The 22146-nt window shown below is 51.8% G+C and overlaps 3 protein-coding genes and 1 pseudogene across 5 annotated transcripts; 2 read left to right on the top strand and 2 right to left on the bottom strand.

Annotated features, from left to right (window-relative positions):
- The first annotated feature begins 886 nt into the window (after positions 1 to 886).
- LOC120660510 lies at positions 887 to 2242 on the top strand. The gene has a single exon (XM_039939059.1). The coding sequence runs from the start codon at positions 991 to 993 to the stop codon at positions 2062 to 2064; it is 1074 nt and encodes a 357-aa protein (XP_039794993.1). The 5' UTR covers positions 887 to 990; the 3' UTR covers positions 2065 to 2242.
- A 928-nt stretch (positions 2243 to 3170) lies between these two features.
- Positions 3171 to 7359, bottom strand: LOC120660512 (protein SCO1 homolog 2, mitochondrial-like). Of its 3 annotated transcripts, none has more exons than XM_039939061.1 (8): positions 7170 to 7359; positions 6254 to 6380; positions 5833 to 5908; positions 5187 to 5399; positions 4681 to 4770; positions 4461 to 4593; positions 4296 to 4383; positions 3171 to 3641 (listed from the first exon to the last, which is right to left on the bottom strand). In XM_039939061.1, exons 1-8 carry the CDS (start codon positions 7250 to 7252, stop codon positions 3609 to 3611), a joined length of 843 nt encoding a protein of 280 aa, XP_039794995.1. In that variant the 5' UTR covers positions 7253 to 7359; the 3' UTR covers positions 3171 to 3608. The 3 variants fall into 3 exon arrangements, with proteins under 3 accessions (XP_039794995.1, XP_039794994.1, XP_039794996.1); XM_039939060.1 differs by having other exon boundaries at positions 3243 to 3641; positions 4256 to 4383; XM_039939062.1 differs by lacking the exon at positions 7170 to 7359 and adding an exon at positions 6578 to 6846 and having other exon boundaries at positions 3243 to 3641; positions 4256 to 4383.
- Positions 7360 to 15409: 8050 nt separating this feature from the next.
- Positions 15410 to 15888, top strand: LOC120662634 (annotated as a pseudogene).
- Positions 15889 to 16051: 163 nt separating this feature from the next.
- Positions 16052 to 17265, bottom strand: LOC120658839 (succinate dehydrogenase [ubiquinone] iron-sulfur subunit 2, mitochondrial-like). Its single transcript, XM_039936995.1, has one exon. It carries the CDS (start codon positions 17263 to 17265, stop codon positions 16336 to 16338), a length of 930 nt encoding a protein of 309 aa, XP_039792929.1. The 3' UTR covers positions 16052 to 16335.
- Positions 17266 to 22146: the final 4881 nt, after the last annotated feature.

Consider the following 22146-nt stretch of genomic DNA (forward strand, 5'->3'; position numbering starts at 1 on the left):
AAAAAAGAACCCAATATTTAGGTCATGAAACCAAAATTCAACGCATCTGCCTTCTTAAGCTGAACGTATCCATGTATTAATTGGGCAAGCTATCACGCCATGACACTACGGAATTTATCCAACAAACATAATGCAGTCAGGCCCTTATTGTAAAGGTATGGTTGTAACATAAAGCCATGATGCAAAGACAAAAGTAAACTATAGGCTATGCTAGGAACAGTTGCTTCACCGCCACCAGTCCGTGGATTAGGTGGTCAGTTAGGTGATGCATGAAACTAACCATACTGCAACTTGTAGTGGTGCAAGTACAGCATGACATCCTGCCGGGCAAGGCACCGAAAGCAAGAATTAAGAAAAGAGAGAAGTAAACATAGCTGTAGCCTCAATAAAGGCTAAACATAAAGATAAAAAAGGAGGCCGGCCCCGTTTGGTTCATTCTAAATTGACAGTCCATGCATACTGCACACTTAGGTTGGAAAAAGGCCCCAAACAAAAAGATCAAGCACGCAGGTTCTCAGATAACATTTCTTTTTCCCCAAATGATCCCTTAAGGCTCTCAATGGGGTTGAAATGGTCCAATTTTGCAACCCATGGAATGAAACGATGCATGACAGCAAGAGAGACAAGACTGCAGGTTTGATGGATGTCTCGCTGTCTCCGTATGTTCTCTGCTTGCCGGTCGCTCTCTCGAGGAAATGCAGGCCGTCCTAAAAATGCTGCAGGCGCAGAGAACTGAAGCCAAGGCACGGCAAACAGAGAAAGCGGCAACCGAAAACGATGCGTCGATGCGAAAAAGGGTCATCACTGACAGAGTGGCAGCCTGCAGTAGGAGCAGCCGAGCAAAAGCGACCGCAAAGCTGCTCGTCCGCGCGCTTTCTTTTAAAGCGCCTCCTCCGCACCCTCCCTCGCTTTCCCTGAAGCCAGCGCCGCTGCTCCATCTCACAGCGCTCGTGCTGCCGCCGCCGGCCGCCTGAGGAGCCGATCGCGGCCATGAAGAAGGCGGGGGCGGTGGGAGGAGGCGGGAAGGGCGGCACGGGCCCGACGGACCTGCTGGTCTGCTTCCCCGCGCGGCAGCACCTCGCGCTGATGCCCAAGCCCATCTGCAGCCCGTCCCGGACCACCATGGACAAGGCGGCGGCCGCGCGCCGCCGCCGGCTCCAGCTGCCTGGCGGGAAAGCGCGCGGGAGTAGCTCGATGTTCCGGGGGCCGAAGGCGAAGCAGAGGGCGGAGGACGAGGAGGAGCCGCAGTCGCCCAAGGTCACGTGCGTCGGTCAGATCAAGGTCGGCCGGCCCAAGAAGGGGAAGCCGGGCTCGGCGGCGGCGGCGACGAAGCATGGTAAGGACGGGGGCAGGAGCTGGCTCACCGTGGTGGAGGAGATCGAGCGGCTGCACGGGCGGCGGAAGAAGGTGGGGTGGCTCGAGACGCTCGGCATCAGGCGGGACGCGCTGCCCTTCCTCGGCGGCGCGCTCCGGGGCCTGCGGCACAAGGCGCGCTGCTTCGGGTCCCTCCACGGCGTGGCGGCGGACTCCACCACTGACTCCGACGATGACAACGGTCACGCCGAGGAACTCGGAGGCGAGCACCGCGGCGCCGGCGGGAGCGCCGCGGCGAGCGTGTTCTCCAAGTGGCTCATGGTGCTGGAAGGCGGCCAGGCGCCCCTGGAGCAAGACTGCGCCGGGGACGACGAGGAGGAGCGCGACCAAGAAGACGACGACGAGGGGCAGCAGCCGCAGAGCAAGGAGACGGACGAGAGCGCGAACGCACCCCCGGCGCCGCCGCCCAACGCGCTGCTCCTCATGCGGTGCCGCTCGGCGCCGGCGAAGGGGCTGTCCATGTCCAGGAGAGGGACCGGCGGGCTGCTGCCCGGCGACGTCGACGAAGAGGAGGGGACCGCGGACGCCTTGCCGGGAGACGGTGAAAGTGAAACAGAGGAGGACAAGGAGGAGCTGGTGTTCATGAGCACGGCGCCCGGCTTCCTGAAGCTGTCACTGGACATCGCAAAGGAGACGTGGGTCGGCGGCGGCATGGACCCGCTCGCGAGGAGCCGGAGCTGGAAGAGGTGACCGCCGGTGCGCCACCACGCGCTGCGGCTCGACGCCGGCGAGGACGCGGAGCTTTGGTGTATAGATTGATCGCATCGCGCCGGTGTATGTGTTGGAACATGTACAAACTCCTGCTACGTGTATGTTGACATAATCTGAGAATGATTTGCAATAGGAACTTGAATCAAATTCACGTGAATCCCCTGCATTTCGCGCCGAGATCCTCTGAAACCACGGCAAATTCTTGTTCCAAACAAAAGTCTCGGCCTCTCCGATCTCAGTCATGCCAACCACTCCTGCGGGTCAAGAATTTTATATTTCTATGCTCTGCTCAAATTTTGAGACCGGTGCCACAATACGTAAGCTTGTGCCCTGCCCTCTCCATTTGGCAGCAGTTTTGAGTGTGACGCTACGTGCTCAGCGTGGCATCGATGCCGTCCAGAGCTGCCAATTCCAGGCAGCACACAAACAGAGCGCAACCTCGTGTTTGGTTTAGTGGATGAAAAGTTTTGTGAATATTGTGCTGCTTGGAATTGGCTCTGCCGTGTTTTACGCAGCAACAGCAGAGTAAAGACTCTGCCAAGAAGAATATAGTATTCCTTGTACGCTGCAGACCTGCAGAGGCAGCCTGTCCGCTGGCGAAGATTGCTCACCCCGCACGGGCTCCAAGGGCAGTGTAACCGTATTTTAACCACCCCAACGTGCAACGGGTAATTAACAAGCAAAGCAGAGGGCTAGTCACCAGATTCACAATCAGCAAGCCATCACACGATAATTAACAAGAAAAGCACCACCACTAGTCACTAGATCACGCCCAGTTTGTACCAAACGCACGGGCAGAGGACTATAAAAGTGCTAGAACTACTACTACTACGCTACAGGGCTGTTCTAGTCGCTCAATGTCTAGACCAAAAAAAGGGCTCCCACAAGATGTCAACACCTAGTGCCCTAGCACGAACACGAATATGAAATGATCGGGCTTGGGCAGGCATAATGGCTGCAGGTGGACGCTGTCTCGCCGGGGGCGGACGCACGATGCACGGATCGAGTACCTGCAAAAGGGCAAAGGGTAAAGGGGAAAGCCAGGTGGCATTCCGTCCCGTCCCGTGGAGAAAAAGCTAATCCGGGGCACGACCCAAAGCGGGGGTTCACAGTTGTTCTCCGGTGAGATAGATCTCTACTCTACACATGACGTAACATGGACAGCGCTTAAAGCCTCGCATCGTTTACCTGTTCAGAAGCCGGTTCATGAACCGGTGCTACAAAACCTGCAAGCAGGCGCAGTAGGTCATTTGGCACGCCCAGAGCAAGCAGATCAATGCTGCGTGTACTGTGAGATCATCCGCCGGTCACAAAATTGTAGTTGCAAGTGATGTGTAACTCGAAAGAGACTTCGTCGCATAAAAGAGTGCCATTCTGTACAGTTGAGCTCAGATCTTAGACAGCAAGCGGGAGAAATGGGAGCTTGCATCGGTTGTGATTCAAGGCGAAGCTGAATGGAAGGTCCACTTTGACCCCTTCTGTGAGGGCTTTACACGGGCGAGGAGGTGCTTCGAAGCAAAAGGTTAGAGGGACTGCTGATACGGCCATGTTGGGCCCTGCAAAATTCGTTATAGCAAAGTTGTGTTAGCAGGTGAAGTGGCCAACTATAAATTTCTCTGAGCCAGAATAACGTGGGAAATAAAATTTACTATGCATGGCATGTTTAAATCACTACAGAACGAGAATAGCACGGTGTGATCAAGATTAAATCATTAATCAGAAGAATGAGACAAAAAGAACAGAGTTTTGCAGGATGGGACATTTTGGTCAACATATATACGAAAGGAACACTTCAGTGCATACCAGTCCACAAAATGAAAATAAAAGGGATATCGAACAGTTTTAACGCTAGAGTGTACAAAGGCAACAATAATGCTGCCAATGGAACGTACAGAATAACTACGTATTGAAATTCTTTTAGTTGTTGATCTGATTTTTATAGTAGGCAATGGATTTCATATTACCGATTCACTATCTGATGGAAAGGCATATTTTCACTTCAAAAAGCACTAAAAAAGTACAGCTTCAAAAAACCGCTACCAAGTATTAACAATTCAGCTAATTGTTTACTCGAAGAAAGGAAGAGGCTCCCAAGTGCATAAACAGGTATATCTTTGCTTTTGTTACACAAGTGAAATCAACAAAACGAATGAATGTCAAGTGGTAATACCGCTAGACTAATTCGTTGATGAAGCAGATGCTTTCTTCACCTCTGCTGTTATCGCCTCAGCAAGATCTGATGCCTCATACTCGACTCCGAAGCATCTTACTGTCTCCAAGCATGGATCTAGCAAGTACCTGCAACTTCATATAGTCAATTTCTGGAAACAACATCAGCATGGCAATGTGCACAACTCATTTCAATGTGCACTTACATGTTATGGGAGCTTTCTACAAGATAGTCCTGACCAACTTCCTCGACCCTTTTAAAGAAAACACGGTATTCCTGTGCAATCTGTCTTACTGCACTGATGGGACCCGTTAGTCCTACTATTCTCGGGTCAAACTCTGCATTTAAAACGAGACACAAATTATCATTTGCAGATCTAACTCAAAATTTGAGTGTTCAAATCCCAATCCCACAGAGTAACTTACCACTAAGGTACGCCTTAAGTTGAGCAGGTGAATCACGTTGAGGATCAATTGTGATAAAGAGTGGCGTAATCTTGATACCATACTTCGACTCTAGTAAACAAAAAAAGGCACAAACTATGAAGATCGCAAATCAATAGTGCTTATAGCTGAGCCAAGACAACTTTATTCATTGCAAGCAAAATATAGGCTACCACAAATCTTCAAAACCAGCTGCCAGAGTAGGTAAAAAAATAGCGATTGCTAACAGAAGCCAAGACTGGGTAAGCATAGTATGGAAGACATAATTAGGAGTTATTTTTCAGCAAAAGATCATAGATAATTGGTAATAGCTGAGATAGGTCGTAGAGAAACTGAATAAACTGAGGATGGAGCCAACTTGGATACAAACATGATAAACTAAACATACACATAAACCCTTGCAGAGTGCATACTTGATTACATGCATGCAATTATATAGCCTGCTCATCACTAAATGTGTAAGAAGAATGTGGTATATAGCAACACACCTAACAGCTTAATGACGTCAGCAATCTTCTGAACTTCTGCTGGCCCCACATCTGGGCATGATGTATAGCCAAAGTACATCAGAGTCCAGTTTCCTCGAAGCTTTGATTCAGTCACCACATTGTTTTCTGTATCATATAGCTTAAATGGCCCTCCTATTGCAGGTCTATTGGTAGTACACCTTTTGGGAACACTGGTCTGTCCTCCTCCTTTAGCTGAAATACCACGAAGTAAAATGCAAAAGTGAAATAGTGATCACAGTCATTACACTACTAAAGAATTTATGTGAACCACTTGTTTAAGCAAAGTTACTATGTGCGGAAAAAACGTAAATTAAAAACTGATGTCGTGCAGTTTCTACTATTTCTCTTCGAAAAAGATCAACCCAAAAATAGCAACAGTAATATCCACGATATTTTGTAGAATGGAGCTAACAGTGCCCATAACACAGTAAGTGTTGAGACCACACTAGTTCATCATCAAGAAGTTCCATATGATGTCAGAGTATACAGAAATGCTATCTGTATAGAACAACAGAGAATTAAAGAACTATTGTCATATCATCAAGTCTAACAAACAAAAAATAGCATCAAAATGTGTAACATCCAAATATCACATAAAACTGCAGTGTTGGAAAATTCTGAGTACCTAAGGGAACTGCACGCCTCTCATCATTGTAATGAACAAAAGCAGCTAGTCCAGCAAAACATAGTAGAGCTGATGGCTGCAAAATCAATATCTGCTCAAGAACAATTCTGATACAGAAATCCTGATGAAGTTTTCAGTTAAAAATGTTTTGATGAAGAGAGCTTCCTTTTAAAAGCACAAAGGCAGGAGTTCTGCCATTTCATTTATGTAGAAGGGACTACAGCATCCATAGGGTACACAACATGATACAGAATGCTTCTAAAGATTCATCCAGGCTGAATTGCAGTGGACATGTCCAAATAATTGTTTTCCAAAAAATCTCATGAAAATGATTTTACATGAAATGGAAGTGTAGATAACATTATAGTCAAATACAGATTTGAAAAATAAGAAGATGATGCAACCCGTAGAAACAACATACAGCAATGTAGTATATCAATGGCCGGGGACTTGACTCGTTCTGTTCGGAAAACTGTCTCATTGGCCTATCATATTTGGAGCGACCACTAGAATAACCTCTCGAATGGTAACCCCGTGCAGGGAGCGCCCTGTAGAAGCAGAAAAATCTTGATAACTCAAGACAAAAGCAAACTATCTACTAAAACATACAGATCATACTTAATACATTCAAGCATTACTTTGATGATGAAATTGGATACTGTTATTTTATTACATGGTAGGAATTTATAGTCATATAACATAGAGGCACTCACAGGCATAAAAAAGATACATATCTCACACTTACATTAAGAATCAACAGATCCTGGACAGCCCGGTTTCAAGGAAAATTAGGGAATGTAATACCATCATGATAAGATCCTGCTATCAAACACTAGTACTGCAGGTGAATTCATTGCTTAATCACATCTACAAGCAGAACCCACCCAGATTAACAGAACATTCAGCATAATGTTGCAAGTAGCGATCTGGCAATGAAGTGCACAGGGTACATACATAAACAGGCTATGGCTACTCGCACCAAGAATGCTTAGCATCTACTTCGAGGTACTCGACTACTCGTCGCCTGGATTTACTCCCATGAAACGCAACCGCGTCACTCCCGGAATCCTCCCCGCTCCCCTCCAGGGAATTCTCAAACAAAGACGAATCTAACCCCCCCCCTCCCCCCCCCCCCCCCACACACACACGCACTCCAACCCACCCCAACCTACCAATCCAATTATACCCAGACAAAAACCTCCAGCAACCGAGGACGCTATCGCGGCCTGGGCGGCGCCACCGGCTGCAGCATTAGCGCAAACACTTGGCGCGCGCAGGCACAGCCGCATAACAATACCACGTGATCGATAACCACGACAGATAACAGAGAGGCGTACCGGGGCCGCGACGGCGGAGCAAGCTCGGCGGCCGCGCGGAGGCTGCGGAGCAGCGAGAGCTTGAGGACACGCGGGGTCAGCATGGCGTGGGGCACCGGAGCGGGTCGGAGAAGAGTAGAGAAGGAAAGGGAAGGGTTGGGGCGGGGGGAGGAGCGAAGGAGGTAAAAAAAAAAAACTGTGCCGAAATGGAATGGAAATTCTTTTTTTTGGGGGGGGGAGGGGGGTGACGGCGTGCGCGATTTTTTTTTTTTGAGAGCAATAGGTATCTTTCTTGATCAACGGCGATCATTACAGAGTGACAAAATAAGTTCAGGTGGAGAATGAAACCATTCTGACACACACAACTGATCAGCTGACTTAGCCAAAGCATGAGCTACCTCATTACAATTTTTGCTTACATGAATAAAAGAAAAGACAACAGAGGAAACTCTCATCAGTTGTTTAATATCTTCAACGATAATCCCTGTATGTGAGCGATCCACCTTTCTTGATCGTAACTTGTTGATCAGCGTCAGGCAGTCGGAGGCCACCACAACTTTATCATATGGCAGTTGCATGGCAAAGAAAAGTGCACACCTGAAAGCAATCGTCTCAGCCAACTCTGGGTTTGTGATTTTGTCGATCCCTTGCCTGAACGCGGCCAAGAATTCTCCTCTATGATCACGGACCACTAAGCCCAGGCCCATACGATTTGCATCCACAAAAATAGCTGCATCTACATTAATCATAATCCATCCCTCCGGCGGTGGACTCCATTGATTTGGCATTGTGGATTCACACCTTTGGGGGGAGATAGATTGATAGCAATGCAGGAAGACCATATCCACACATGCAAGAATTTTTTCCACCAAGCACCATGGGTGCAGTTCAGTTTCTCCATTTCTCATTGCATTTCTAGCCTCCCAAATATGCCAAAATGCAATAGCTAGAATTGTAGTCTCTCTACTGGTGCACCTGGACAAGATGTCAAATAGCCAATTCCTTGCAGAACCACACCATTTTTGGTTAATTTTGAGACCTGTTCGTTTCTTTAATTCCTTCCATACCTCAGCCAACTGACAGCCTATAAATGTGTGATGCAGATTCTCCTCTCTAGCACAATGGCAGCAAACCTCTGATGCTGTAATGTTCCTATTCTTCAATTGTTGACCTGTGGGGAGACAATCATGAACAAATCTCCACAGCATAATTAGCATCTTGGGTGGTACTTTAATTTTCCACAGCCTCTTCCAATCATTGGCAGCTTAATCTTGGTTTGATGTTGCAACTTTACCTTGAGCACTGGTTTTCAAGTGCGCGACTTCTGGTCCAAGAAAGGTAGTTTTACGTTCCCAAGAAAGGGATCTTCTGCTCGATTGTGGGCTGACGAGGGGTTGGTGCCCAGCAAGGTTATGAATTGGGCCCATTAATAACACTACATTTTACTCCCTCCGTTCCGATTAATTTTACATTTTCTAGGTACATAATTTTTTTCTATGCAAGCCAATCAGCCAATGGCTCTTTCTAAGTTTTTTATTTATGTTTTTCTATGTATAGTCACCTAAATACCAAAACAAACTATAATTTAGAATGGGTGGAGTAATTTTCAACCAATGCATCTTATAGGTGTGTTTGGAATATGCTAATCATATTCCAGCTAATTGAAATAGTATTATCTCATTAAAAGTCAAAAAAAAACATTTTACCCCTAACATTTCTATTAAATTTCCCCACACATGGGTCTATTAATGTTAACAATTAGTAACTAATTATTGGATCCAAACACAACCAACTAATTGTTTATTAGCTAATCTTTAGCTAGCTAAAGAGAGTATTATCTTTTTTCATGAAAAGACTATTATCAGTTAGCTAGCTAGTCATTACTTGACGAGGATCCAAACATGACCATAGAAAAAAATGTGTAGCTCCTTTAGTGGACTCAAACTCAAAATCAAACAAACCCGCCGAACAGTACCAACACAACGGGCCGTATCCGCAGCAACGGCAGCATCGCGATGGGCTGGGCTGCAAATTATGCATCCGAAGCAGAACCCAACGCGGCATGCAGAAAAAGCGACTAACTAGGAAAACAGAAATTATTTTTGCTCAAAAAAAGGAAAACAAAAATTATTCCTCTAAAAAAAGGAAATAAAAAATTACTGTCTCAAAAAAAGGAAAACAGAAATTACTCGATTATCATTTTATTTTTGAGCAATTACTCGATTATCGTTAGGAACTAGAAAGCAGGGCGCCTACTTTGGATCGGCCCAGTGTTTTATCACAGGTCCTTCTTGTTTTTTTTTTCATCACAGGTCCTTGTTTTCCATCCGGCTCTATCGCCCAATTTGTGCTCTTCATAGTCTGATCGTTGACCTAAAATTAGAATGGTTAATTGTCTGATGCTTACACAGATAGTTGACATATTGGCGTGCAGTTTCTTAACTTCAGTCCATCGTAAGAGTAATAAAATTTGAAAATTATCTTGAACTGGAAGATGCAAAACTAGTTGGCAAATCTATGTTATTCCGTTTCTATGTTTTTAAATTTGTATTAGACTAAGAAGAAATTAAATTGGTATCAAAATGAGTACTACAGATTTGTTTGGAGATCGGAAGGAACGTCATCAGCATATAATGTAAACTTGGAAGGTGCAGTGAAAGAAATATTTCAAAAACACCTAATTAAGCAACACTGGAGAACAGATAATATCAAAGCGAAATAAGCATTCGCCAAGCAGTCAAAATATCGAGCAGGCCTGCAGGCTAGGGGCAGCTAGTGGCAGCGGCTTACTTTAGGACGCTGACGCGGTGACGCCTCGACGGCATCGGAGGAGGCGTGGGTGTGCTACTCCACTCGCTCGTCTTCCTCCCGCACGCCGTAGAGGATATGGCCCGGGAAGCTGCTGTTGTGCCCCGGCTCTTGACCAAAATCAAGAGAGTTGGCTCAACCAGACGCACACCCAAAAAACTAGTGTAAGATGTAAAAAATTCCTCTCATTTTTAAATTAGTTCAACCCTCCTCCAATAATCAATGTGTGACTAATCTCAATAATCTCCTTCTCACACATTGGTGCCCCATAGCATTGATTGGGTCAATACCACAGTCCACCAGTGACCGGCTCCACACACGAGCACATACATATAGCCCTCACACCAACAGGTCCACCACTGACCAGCCCGACACACGAGCACACACGGATCTCACACTCACGGTCCACTGGGTTTCAGACCTACACCACCCAAGTGTGCACGGACACAAGAAATTGCGGACCCAATCCTAATACCAATTGCCAGCCCAACACCAGGAGAGTTGCCCCAACCGGGCGCACACCCGGAGAAAATCCTTCTGCACCCAAAAAACTAGCCCAAGAGGTGAGAGACTCCCCCTATTTTTAAATTGGTTCAACTCTCCCCTCACAACTAATGTGGGACTAATTCCAACAATCTCCCCCATCACACATTGGTACCCCTTAGCACTGACCGGGCCCACACCACAGTGTACCAGTGACCGGCTCCACACACGAGCACATACAGACCTCATACCCGCAGTCCATTGGGACTCAGGCCTACACCACCCAAGTGTGCACGGACCCAAGAGGTGAGAGACTCCCTCCACTTTTAAATTGGTTCAAGGTGAGAGACTCCCCCACTTTTAAATTGGTTCAATTGAACCAATTTAAAAGTGAGGAGGGGTCTCTCACCTCTTGGGCTAGCTTTTGGGGTGTAGCAGGACTTCCTCCGGGTATGCACCCGGTTGGGCCAACTCTCCTGGTTTTGGGCAGACAATTAGTATCAGAGCTGGGTCCGCAATATCTTGTGCCCGTGCACACTTGGGTGGTGTAGGCCTGAGTTCTAGTGGACTGCGGGTATGAGGCATGTATGTGCTCGTGTGTGGAGCCGGTCACTGGTGCACTGTGGTGTGGGCCCGGTCAGTACTAAGGGGTACCAATGTGTGATGGGGAAATTGTTGGAATTAGTCCCATATTGATTGTGGGGGGAGAGTTGAACCAATTTAAAAATAGGGGGAGTCTCTCACCTCTTGAGTTAGTTTTTGGGGTGCAGAAGGATTTCCTCCGGGTGTGCGTCCGGTTGGGGCAACTCTCCTGGTTTTGGGCTGGCAATTGGTCTTAGGGCTGGGTCCGCAATCTCCTATGCCCGTGCACATTTGGGTGGTGTAGGCCTGAGTCCCAGTGGACTGCGGGTATGAGGCTCATATGTGCTCGTGTGTGGAGCCGGTCATTGGTGCACTGTGGTGTGGACCCGGTCAGTGCTAAGAGGCACCAATGTGTGATGGGGGAGATTGTTGGAATTAGGCTGCGCCACATGGCCGGGGCAAGAGCATGGCTCGCAGGGCGGCAGGGGACGCTGCTGGCCCGCTGCCATCGTAGCAGGGGCTCGTGAGACTGGAGAATAGACGAGCAGGAGATGGGGACGGGACGGAAGCCTCTCGACGCTGTAGCTGCCACCGGCGAGCCTATCACATGGGGCCGCTGCAGCTTGCGAGGCGGGGTGGCCAAAGGCGGCCGCAGCGATGAGATGGAGCACACAACAATTTACTCCATTCGTTCCAAATTATAAGTCATTCTAATAATCTTGGAGAGTCAAATTTTTCTAAGTTTGACCAAATTTATACAACAAAATAATAACATTTACGATACCAATTAAGTATCATTAGATTCTTTGTTAGTTATATTTTGAGTTAAATACACCAGCGGCCCTCGAACTTGTCCCCAGGTGCCATTTAGGTCCACGAACTCGCAAAATCGAAATCTTGCACCTTGAACTTGTTAAGTTGTGCCACTTAGGTCCATACCCCTTGATATGGCGCCACGTGGCATGAATATATGCAGAAAACTCCTCCAAAGTTGCTATCTTCTACATTCACCCCCTCCCCCTCCCATTCTATCTCTTTCTCTCCCCCCACGCCTCCCCTGCTTCCTCCGCCAGTGCGCCGCCGGCTTGGAGCTCGCGGCCGCCGCCGCCGCCGCCCCCTTGTAGCTCGTGACTGCCGCCCCTGGATCTCGCGGACTCCGCGCTCGCCGCCGCCCTTGGAGCTCGCGGACTCGCTCGCCGCCACCCCTAGAGCCCGCGACTCCGCGCTCGCTGCCCCCTAGAGTTCGCGGCCTCCGCGGCGTCCTCCGAGGAGTGCCGGAGGAGGAGGAGGACGAGGAGGAGGACGAGGAGCGTTGGGCTTTCATCTCCACCGGCGGTTGCACCTCCACCGCGGGCCGCACCTCCGCTGCCAGCCGTCGCACCGTGCCTCTCCGTCGCAGCCCCCACTTCCGCCGCCGGTTGTGACCCCGGTCTCGAGCTCTCCGGCGCCGAGCAGGTCCCGCAGCCCCTGTCCTCCGCGCGCGGGGCGGCCGTGGCGCGCAAGTGAACGCGGCGGCCCCAGCAGGCATGGCGGGCGAGGCCGCCGCTGTTGCTGGTGCCGGGGCACGGTGAGCGGGCCGGCACGGCAGGCATGGCGGGCGTGGCGGCCACGGCGCGCATAGCGAACGCGGCGGGCATGGCGGGTGAGGCGGGCGCGGCGAGCGCGGCGAGCGGGCGGGCGCGGCGGGCAAGGCGGCCCGCGCGTGCTCCGGCGAGGAGGCGGGGGGATGCCCAGATCCGCTCGAGCTCCGGCAAGGAGTAGGAGGGAGGAGCACCGGAGAGAGAGTGGGCTCGGGGTTCCGCCGCCGCTTGTCGTCGCTGCTCGAAGGAAGTCGTGCCGGAGGAGGGAGGCGGAGGAAGCCGCATCGGAGGAGGGAGGACCTCGCGCCGGCCCTGCTCGCCATCGGTCCTCCCCCGCCGCCCGGATTTGCTCGGAGCTGCGCCACAGGTGCCGCGAACGGGAACGAGGCCGAGGTGGCGGCGAGGCGGGCCGAAGCCCCCGCGGGGCTCGCGGCCGCGTGCGGGTTGTGGAATAGCGCGCGCGAGGAGGGAGATGGGACGAGCTCGGTGCGGCGGAGGGAGGAGGAGGAGGGAGGGAGGGAGGAGGGGGCGGCGCGCCGCCGCCACCTCCGCCATGCCATGGCCTCCACCGTGACTCCTTTCTGCCGCCTGGATCCGCCCCGTCCTTGGCGCATCGCGGCATCGAGCGGAGGAGCCGAGTCGGCGGGGCCGGCACACGCGCTCGGTGGTGGAGCCACCGGAGCAGTGAGGGGGAGGGGGCGGCAGAGGGAGCAGGGAGGGGTAGGGGCGGCGGAGGGAGCTAGGAGGGGGAGAGCGCGGCGGAGGGCGCAGGGAAGGAGATGGCGCAGGGGAGGAAGCGGCGGAGGGCGCATGGAAGTGAAGATGATAAAACTTAAGGGCATTTTTGCATATATTCATGCCCCTTGAAGGGGTATGTACCTAAGTGGCACAACTTAACAAGTTCAGGGTGCCAGATTTCGATTTTGCGAGTTTGTGGACCTAAGTGGCACCTGGAGACAAGTTCGAGGGCCGCTGGTGTATTTAACTCTTATATTTTTATAGTATACCTATTTGATGTCATAAATTTTTGTATTTTTCTCTATAATTTTGGTCAAACACTGAGATGGTTTGACTCTACAAGATTCTTGAAATGACTTATAATTTAGAACGGAGGGAGTAGATGTCAATACGGAAGAGTACGGAAACGCTGGATGTTGAGGCTGTTCGGCTGATCTGATTAATAGTATTCGGCTGTTAGAATAAATAGTATTATGTGAGAGGAAATAAACCGAGACAAGCCGAGAACCTATCAGTCGAACAGGCTCGTTGTCTTCTGTTCACGGTCCCATCAAGATCTGACGGTGAGAAGAAACATGGCCCTGTTTGGTTCCATTTTACATTTCCTAGAACGGATATTCTAGCCTCCACATGAATGACCAAATGAAGTCTATTTGCAAAATCTCTTCAGGGATGGGTATAACTTTTCGCGATAAATCTAATGACGGTAATTAATCGATGATTAGCTACAGTGATGCTACAGTGATCAGCCTCAAATCATACGGTCAAAAGGCCTCATTAGAATTTTCAGGATCCCTAGTGCAGGGTTCTGAAGTTGGTTTTGTAAACTGGCTTTGTTTGACACCGTAATTACCGGTCAAAATATTACTATTTTCTTGAAAGAACCAAACCAAACAGGTCCAAGATGGTGTGGCCCCACCACCGGCAAGAGCTTGTCCGCAGGTTTCATCAGTTAAAAGATTACGAAAAATAATGGGTGGGTCCCGTAACATGCGTAACCACCCGTCACGGATCCACTCCAAGTCCGAATGTCCGACTCGTGCGAATCCACTTCCGAGTCTGAAACAAACGTCCACGGCAACCTATAAATCCAACGCGGCACAGGGGCCATGCTAGTCCGCGCGCGCGCCCCAGGAGGCTTCCTGGCGTGCGATCTCCGACAGCAGCAATCTTTTCTTTTTCGGAAAGTTTTTTTTTTGTATTTTTCTACTTTTGGAAATTTATAATTTGTAAATATAAATTTTTAGTATAACTTTTGCGCGTCTTCAGTGGAGAATAATCATCATAACTTTTTATGATATACATAACTTTTACGTATAACTTTTTTCTAGCAACTTGAAGAATAATTTTTTAGTACAACTTGTACTTAACTTTTAGCATAACTTGTAGAATGTTATCTTTATCAGGGAGACTTCTCGTACAAATTCTTTTACACAAGTTCATCATACAATTTTTTACGCATGAAATTCATCATATAACTTTTGAGTACAAATAGTCAACAATTTTTATAAAAAAAAAGTTGTCAAGAGAACTTCAACACATAATAGAACATAAAAAAAAGAGAACAACTGAAAAGGAAAAATTCTCATCATAACTTTTTATGGTGTACATAATTTTTACATACAACTCTTTCGTAATAACTTGAAATACAATTTTTAGCACAACTTTCATGATACATATATAACTTAATGTATATTTTTATAAATATAACTTACAGAGGACAACATTTTAGCATAAATTGTATAAAAATGTTATCTGAAAGATTTCTCGTATAACTTTTTACGCTCAAATTTATCATACAATTTCGAAACACAAGTCTCGGTATAATCTTTTAGTATGATTTTCATGCAAAAGTTGTCAATGAAATGTGAAGGAAAAAAAATAGAAATGAAAAAAGAAAATAAATATCTGGACCGTCACATCACTCACTCACGTGGGTGAGTGCAGCTCGCGGCAGCTATAGCATCGCGCGCTAGGAAGGTTGGCAGCGCGCGCTTGCTGTTTTGGATTCCCGGCGCATTACCCATCAGCGCTCGCGAGAGAGGGACGAGAGAGGAGGATCGGGCGGCGATGGCGCGTCGGGGCACGGAATTGTTCCCGGAGCTGGGCGCGCACTGCGACGAGGCCGACTGCAACCAGCTGGACTTCCTCCCCTTCGAGTGCGACGGGTGCGGCGGGTTCTTCTGTGCGGCGCACCGCACGTACCGGGGCCACGGCTGCGCCAAGGCCGCCGACGAGGGCCGCACCGCCGGCGCCGGGGCAGGCCGAGCGGGAGATCCTCGACGAGCACGCGCGGTCGGGGCGCTGCGACCCGGCGAGGAAGCGCAAGCCGGCGTGCCCCGCGCCGGTGCAGGGAGGCGCTCACGTTCTCCAACAGGATCCGCTGCAAGGGCTGCGGCCTGGAGGTGTGCCTGAGGCACCGGTTCCCGCGGGACCATGCCTGCGCAGCGGCCGCCGCCGTGGGGCAGTGCGGCCGCCACGCGCTGCAGAAGAAGGAAGGCGGCCGGCGCCCGCTAGCGGTGTCTATCCGGAGCTTCAAGATCTGTTGATGTAGCTGTGGCGTGTTACTACAAGCCAGGATTCCTCCATTGCAAAATTCCAAGTGACTGTTCATACTTTTTCATCATGTGATTGTTCGCTGGATCGAATGTCTTCCATGTAATTGTGAGGTTCGTGTAATCTTGTGTGATGTTGTGCAAGTGTCTCATTGTGTAACTCAAAACTTTGCGTTAAAAAAGTACTCGAATTTGCGTTCCAAAAAAGAGAGCAAACCACAAGACAAAGTAGCATTGCTCACATCGGGGTGGGCTCCGGGGACGGAACAGAGTGAACTCTTTGGGTCGACGTCGTTACAGGCAAGAAGCATTGTAGTAGCAACGAAATCCACGAGAGAAAGCATCCTTTATTCCCAGATGAACACACGCACGACGCATCGTCGTACGTTCTACTAGCACCGGCCGGCGTAGACATGAAGGAGGCCGGCATCCTCTCGTTCGTCAGGCCTTGCGGAGCTGGTGCAGGGCCTTGAGTGCGGAGATGGCGGCGGCGGGGTCGAGGCTCTTGGGGCACGTCGCGGTGCAGCTCTTGATCATCCTGCACCTGTACAGCTTGTCCCAGCCCTCCGACAGCGCCTGCACCCGCTCCTCGCCGTAGTCGTCGCGGCTGTCAGAGACCCAGCGGTAGGCGTGCAGCAGCGCGGCGGGGCCGAGGAATGCCTCCGAGTTCCACCAGTAGGACGGGCACGCCGTGCTGCAGCACGCGCACAGGATGCACTCGTACAGCCCGTCCAGCTTCTTCCGCTGCGCCGGCGACTGCGGGTGCTCGCACCGCGCGCCGCCCGGCCTCCACTCCTTGGTCTTGAGCCACGGCTCCACGGACTTGTACTGCTGGTAGAAGCTGGTGAGGTCCACGACGAGGTCCTTGACCACGAACATGTGCGGCAGCGGCGTGATCATGCTCGGCCGCGACGTGTCCGCGTCCACGGGCTTGAGGCACGCCACCGTGTTGACGCCGTCGATGCTCATCGAGCACGACCCGCAGATGCCCTCCCGGCACGACCGCCGGAACGCCAGCGTGGGGTCGTGCTCCGACTTGATCTTCTGCAGCACGTCCAGCACCATGGGCCCGCAGGAGGCCAGGTCCACCAAGTAGGACTGCAGGAACGGCCGCCGCCCCGGCGAATCGGGGTTCCACCGGTACACCTGGAACTCCTTCACCGTGGTGGCCTCCGGCCTGGCGCCGCGCCGCCGCTCCTCCTCCGCCGCGGCCAGGCGAGCCTGCCCCTCGGCGGACTCGCGGGCGTTCACGCGCGCGGCCGGGTGGCCGCGCAGCGACGGGAAGTGCGCGTCGCCCTTGGCGGCCTGCCGGGCCGCGTCCGTCGCGCCGTCCTTCACCGAGCGCAACGCCGGCAGCGCCCTCCGCAGCATCGTGGCCGGTTGCAGCGGTCGGTCACAGCCTCTCCTACAATATAAGGATGGCCCGCGCGGCGGCACGTGCCAGCTCCGTCGACACGTGTGGCGCGGCAAGCCGGGAAGGCGCGACGGGTGGAGCGGTTGGAGACGCTTGATCGGTGGTGGATCGCAGCCGTGGGGAAGAGCAGTCGGCTCGGCCCATAGCATTCTGGGCTGGTTGCTGCGAGTTGTAAAGCGATAAGAGTCTTGGGCTGTCGTAGGATGTTCAATGGGCCTGGGGTCTCGTAGATGCCGCAGTTTCGTGGTACCACTGAAACTCTCACTTTATTATTGCTTGGTGGGGCCTCCATGAAACACGAAAGGAAAATGTGATCCAGTCAGGCTGGTTGAACTTGAACAGGAGTCTACTGTTGACATTTCTTGGGGGGAAAAAAGCCTAGTTTTGTATGTGTACAAGGAGCCAGTTATAGAAGTTGTAGTGTTGGCCTCTATACGGGGTCCTAATGTTAGGTCAACCTGACAGCACCCACGTTACTTGTGGACAAAAGTAGAGAGCGAGAGCTTGATGGTACTATTTGCGTGAGGTTTCCACTCCAACTTAGAAAAGCCGCGAATAGTAGTTTTTTTTTTTGTGAAACGCAAATAGTAGATGTTACAATTTTCTTGAAAAAGCTATAATAACCGCTGAGATCCCAGCGTCCTCCGGCTCCGCTTAAAAACCAGGTGGATATATCTGACTTGAAAGACTTGGCACCCTCAAAAGAGTTACTTATATTGCAAACCGATATAGATATATACTAACTCAGACTCAGAGCTGGTCCAAGTAACTCTCAATTCGAGTTTTTACCGGATGTAACTTTGGCAGGTAGTGTTAGCCTCCAACCCCCCCCCCCCCCCCCCCCCCCCCCCCCCCCCTCGTACCACAGGTACAGATGCCACGGCTGACGGCTCCCCCCGAAGCGGAGAGGAAAGGGGGGCCGGGCGCTCCCCCCCGGCGACCGTTGACCGCCGCTACCATATCCACCGGTCAAGAGCTCTAGAGGAATTCTTTCACACGTCCGCAACGGGTCGCTCGCGCTGAACGAACGAACGAGAGAACTCCCGCGGGACGCACGGCGGGAAGGCATGCGCCGCTTATTCTACCAGGTAATTTTGACGGGTCTCGTCGTCTCGCGTCCCGCCGCAAGCTGGCGTCAGTCATCGCACGCCGACGTTAACGCTGGTGTGTGCGATTTTTAAACTAGCAAAACAAAGTTTACGCTGGTGTTTATTTTTTACCGCGGCAGGAACTTTCGTCCCTTGCAGGGGAGTGGCAGCGACGTACGTTGGGCTGAAGCCGTCTTTCACCTACTAGTCATTTGACCGGGCCTAACAAGCACACCGAAGCTAGCTAGCCACTGCTCGCGTTGCTCACCGAAGCTTAATTGTTTTTATTTTTTCTCAAATTTTTTGAATAAAATGAATGGTCAAACATAATCAGCAGAAGTCAATAAATATTTATATTTTGGGACAGAGGTAGTAAATACTTAGAGCCTCTTTGCCCTATGGCATGGCTCAATGCAAACAACTGCTCTAAAACCAGCTTGTCGTGGACTTTTTAGGATACCCACAGCCGAGTGGCGGAACGCACCCGCCTAATCCCAGAGGGAAAGTACTCGGGAAAGTGCTAAGCGATTAGGCCAATCTAGCTTAGGGGCAAGAACACTCGGGTTTTTGAGTGGTTCGGGTCGCCGGAGCGTAATACCCTACGTCCACTGTGAGGTGTATTGCTCTTGGTGTGAACGAGTCTAACCTCTGCCCCGAGGGGGCTTGAATCCCCTTTTCTCTAGCGAGCGTCTCCCTTTTATAGACCAAGGGGACGCGTACATAGGCATTCAGACCCTGACAGGTGGGTCTGATGTGGATGTATAGTATATTGCGCAGAAAGCTTTAATGGAGCTACAGCTGTTAAGAATCTCTTCTTGGATACGCTTCATCGCCCTATCGACTATCTTGACCAAAGGGAGTCTTTATTTGTCCCATCAGCTAGGCGCCCGTTGGGGCAATGTAGCATGCGGCGTAGTCTGTCGAGGCTACCATATAGGCGTCATGATAGGTGAAGCCGAGCCGTCATGCCCAACTGGCATAGTAGACTGACATACGCGGCGTGGGCTTCGCCAGCGACTGCATTGTGCGCCTTGGTAACACGCGACCAATAGTGCAACCTAGCAAAAGCCGCCTCGGGCTCTGCTGTGGCAGTGCGCACTTTCGCCTTCAGCTTTGAATGCGGTAGGTAGGCGTGGCTTCCAGTGGAAGCCACGCGGCTCCGCGCGCGTGCCCGTACCTGTGGACACGTGGCGGCTCCGGACCAGCCCAGGCGGGGTGTCGGATAGTATATGGGGATCTGGGACCCGGCGGGGGTCCGGTACTCCCTAGGAGGCCAGGGCCCCCAGCCGTTTTGGCTGAGGGCTACCTTCTCCGGGACACGCGGCGCCACCGGACCTTCCCCGAGCGGGGAGCTGGTCCGGGCCGTTTGCCGGGAGAGTAGGGCTCCGGACCACAGGGGTCCGGCTGCTCGGCCGTCAGTGCGTAGTTAATGATAACTATGAGACTCTTGCCTAGACACAGCAAGAGGGGGTATCCAAGTCCTGGGGTACCGACAGTGGTCCCCGGGCCCACCTCGGGAGATGTACGAACCCGCGGGTGGGGCCACCATCATGACGCGTTCTAGCGCAACTTGGCTGTATTGGCGTGCTCATGTCGCGAGCGGGTGCTCCAGACCTCCTAAAGGCCGGAGCACATGTTGCCAGGTTCGGGTACTAGAGCGCTCTCCGCAGGGCGGCGAAGGTGCAGGCTTAGAGTACGGAACCAACCTAAGCAGCTGCACGGACCTAGAACTGCCCAGGGAGCGTGCACCACTTTCCTGTACCTGGCCCCAGGCCACCGTGGCGAGCGGTCTCCATCGGAGCGGGCCACCGGAGTGGACCTGAACCGACCGTGGGGAGCGGTCTCCGTCGGAGCGGGCCGCCGGAGTGGACTTTGAGTCGACCGTGGCGAGCGGCCTCCGCCGGAGCTGGCCACCGGAGTGGACTTTGAGTCGACTGTGGCGAGCGGCCTCCGCCGGAGCGGGCCACCGGAGTGGACTTTGAGTCGACCGTGGCGAGCAGTCTCCGCCGGACCGGGCCACCGGAGTGGACTTTGAGTCGACCGTGGCGAGCGGTCTCCGCCGGAGCGGGCCACCGGAGTGGACTTGAGTCGTTTCTGACGATCCCATGAATTATGCCACCGGACCTTGCAGCAAGGTGTAGGAAACCAGGCCTTATACCAGAAAGGGGTCCGGGACCTCTAGGGACAGCAGTCTCGGATACTAGGGGACTCGTAACAGGATAGTGAAGTACATAGGCTTAGGGTACATTACCAGGCTAAGCTACGCGAAGCTTTTCTACCCCAGGATACGGGCACCACTTCTCCTGAGCAGGTCCCTAGGGGTCCGAACTGTCTTCCAGCTAGAAGGGGTGTCCCCACCTGACCACAAGCCAGCAACTCAACTTGGATCGTTAGTAACTAAAGAAAAGACTCCGTTTGGGAGAAAGACACAGTTAAACCAAAACGGATAAGTATAACCAAGGTAAATTTCAGATAAGACTGAGAAAGCAATGCTCCTTTATTGTGGTTATCGTGGTGTACGTTAGAGGTCGGGATTACGAGGCCGGGCCTCTACCGCTCTGGACCACTTGCTGGCGTTGCCTGTTTGTGCGATGAAGTCAGAGATCAGGTTTACAAGGGCGGACCTTTACCGCTCCGAACCACACGTAGGCACCATGTTATTACAAGGATGTACTCTTTTAGTCCTATCTAGGGGTAACCTTCGGCCGCCTTCTGTAAGGCATGCACATGCCCAGCCGGAGTGGAATTGCCACCTTTGAGTTCTCCACAGTCGTCGGAGGCGAAGGCATCCTGGACGTGCCTGAACTGCATCATCCAGCATCACCTCAGGAGCTCGGGGGGCCCTTCCCTGCCTAAGAACTATCATATGCCTAGGTAGCATGGAGACGAATTCTTTGGCTTTGAATGGGAGTGGCCCAGCCGGCGCCGTCTGCCGCCGGAAGCCAGCCCGATGATCGCTCATCACGAGCTGGGTGCTCATTTGGATGAGCACGGAGCGTGGAGAAGGGCGGTCATTCGCCGGCTCGACCTTGGTGCTGGCATTAGGCCCCCGCGCCTTCTGGTGGGATCCTGTCTGCAGCAACACCGAGAGAGAATCGGTCCTGGCGAGAGAGGAGACGGCGGTAGACTTCCCCCGGGCCACAGCGGTCGGCTCCAGGCTTCACATTGAGAGAAAGCCTTGAGCCGACGCCATGTCACCGCAGGGGAGTCCTGGTGGTTGCTTGAGAGAAAACCTTGAGCCGACACAGAAGTGTTGTAGGGTGACGTACAGCGGGCGTCTCCGCTGCGCGCCACCGCGCCGGCTCTGAGGTGTCGCAGTGGCGACGCACAGCAGGCGCCACTGCCGTGCGCCGCCGCCCCGAGGGCACCGCTGCCTTGGCGCTGTGGCATGCAGCATAGGTGCCGCCATGCCTCTCTTCATCTTCTCGTCGCCGTTGCAGAGGATGAGCTCAGCCTCAGAAGCCTAGAGATCTAGCCAACGCTTGCACCATCCTCTACCTGGCGCGCCAAATGTCGTGGTGTGGCAAACCACAGCCGGGTGGCGGAATGCACCCGCCTAAGCCCAGAGGGCGAGTACTCGGGGGTTAGCTAGCGACTAGTTCGATCTCGCTCAAGAACACGATGAACACAGCCAGTTAGAGTGGTTCGGGCCGCCGGAGCGTAATACCCTACATCCACTGTGTGTTGTATTGCTTGAGTCTGGGTCAGCCTGGAGCTGAGTCCAGCGTGTGTCTGAGTGTGCTCTAGCGT

The sequence above is a fragment of the Panicum virgatum genome, chromosome 2N, assembly GCF_016808335.1.
Source record: "Panicum virgatum strain AP13 chromosome 2N, P.virgatum_v5, whole genome shotgun sequence".
In the NCBI taxonomy this organism is placed as follows: domain Eukaryota; kingdom Viridiplantae; phylum Streptophyta; class Magnoliopsida; order Poales; family Poaceae; genus Panicum; species Panicum virgatum.

Bases quoted from the DNA above. Each gene is read 5' to 3' on its own strand.
- LOC120660510 (XM_039939059.1), top strand. From the start codon at position 991: ATGAAGAAGGCGGGGGCGGTGGGAGGAGGCGGGAAGGGCGGCACGGGC.
- LOC120660512 (XM_039939061.1), bottom strand. From the start codon at position 7,252: ATGCTGACCCCGCGTGTCCTCAAGCTCTCGCTGCTCCGCAGCCTCCGC. The intron at 4,384-4,460 runs GTAAGTGCACAT...ATGAAGTTGCAG, and splicing joins GTAGAAAGCTCCCATAACAT to GTACTTGCTAGATCCATGCT. The intron at 3,642-4,295 runs GTGAAGAAAGCA...CGAATTTTGCAG, and splicing joins CTGAGGCGATAACAGCAGAG to GGCCCAACATGGCCGTATCA.
- LOC120658839 (XM_039936995.1), bottom strand. From the start codon at position 17,265: ATGCTGCGGAGGGCGCTGCCGGCGTTGCGCTCGGTGAAGGACGGCGCG.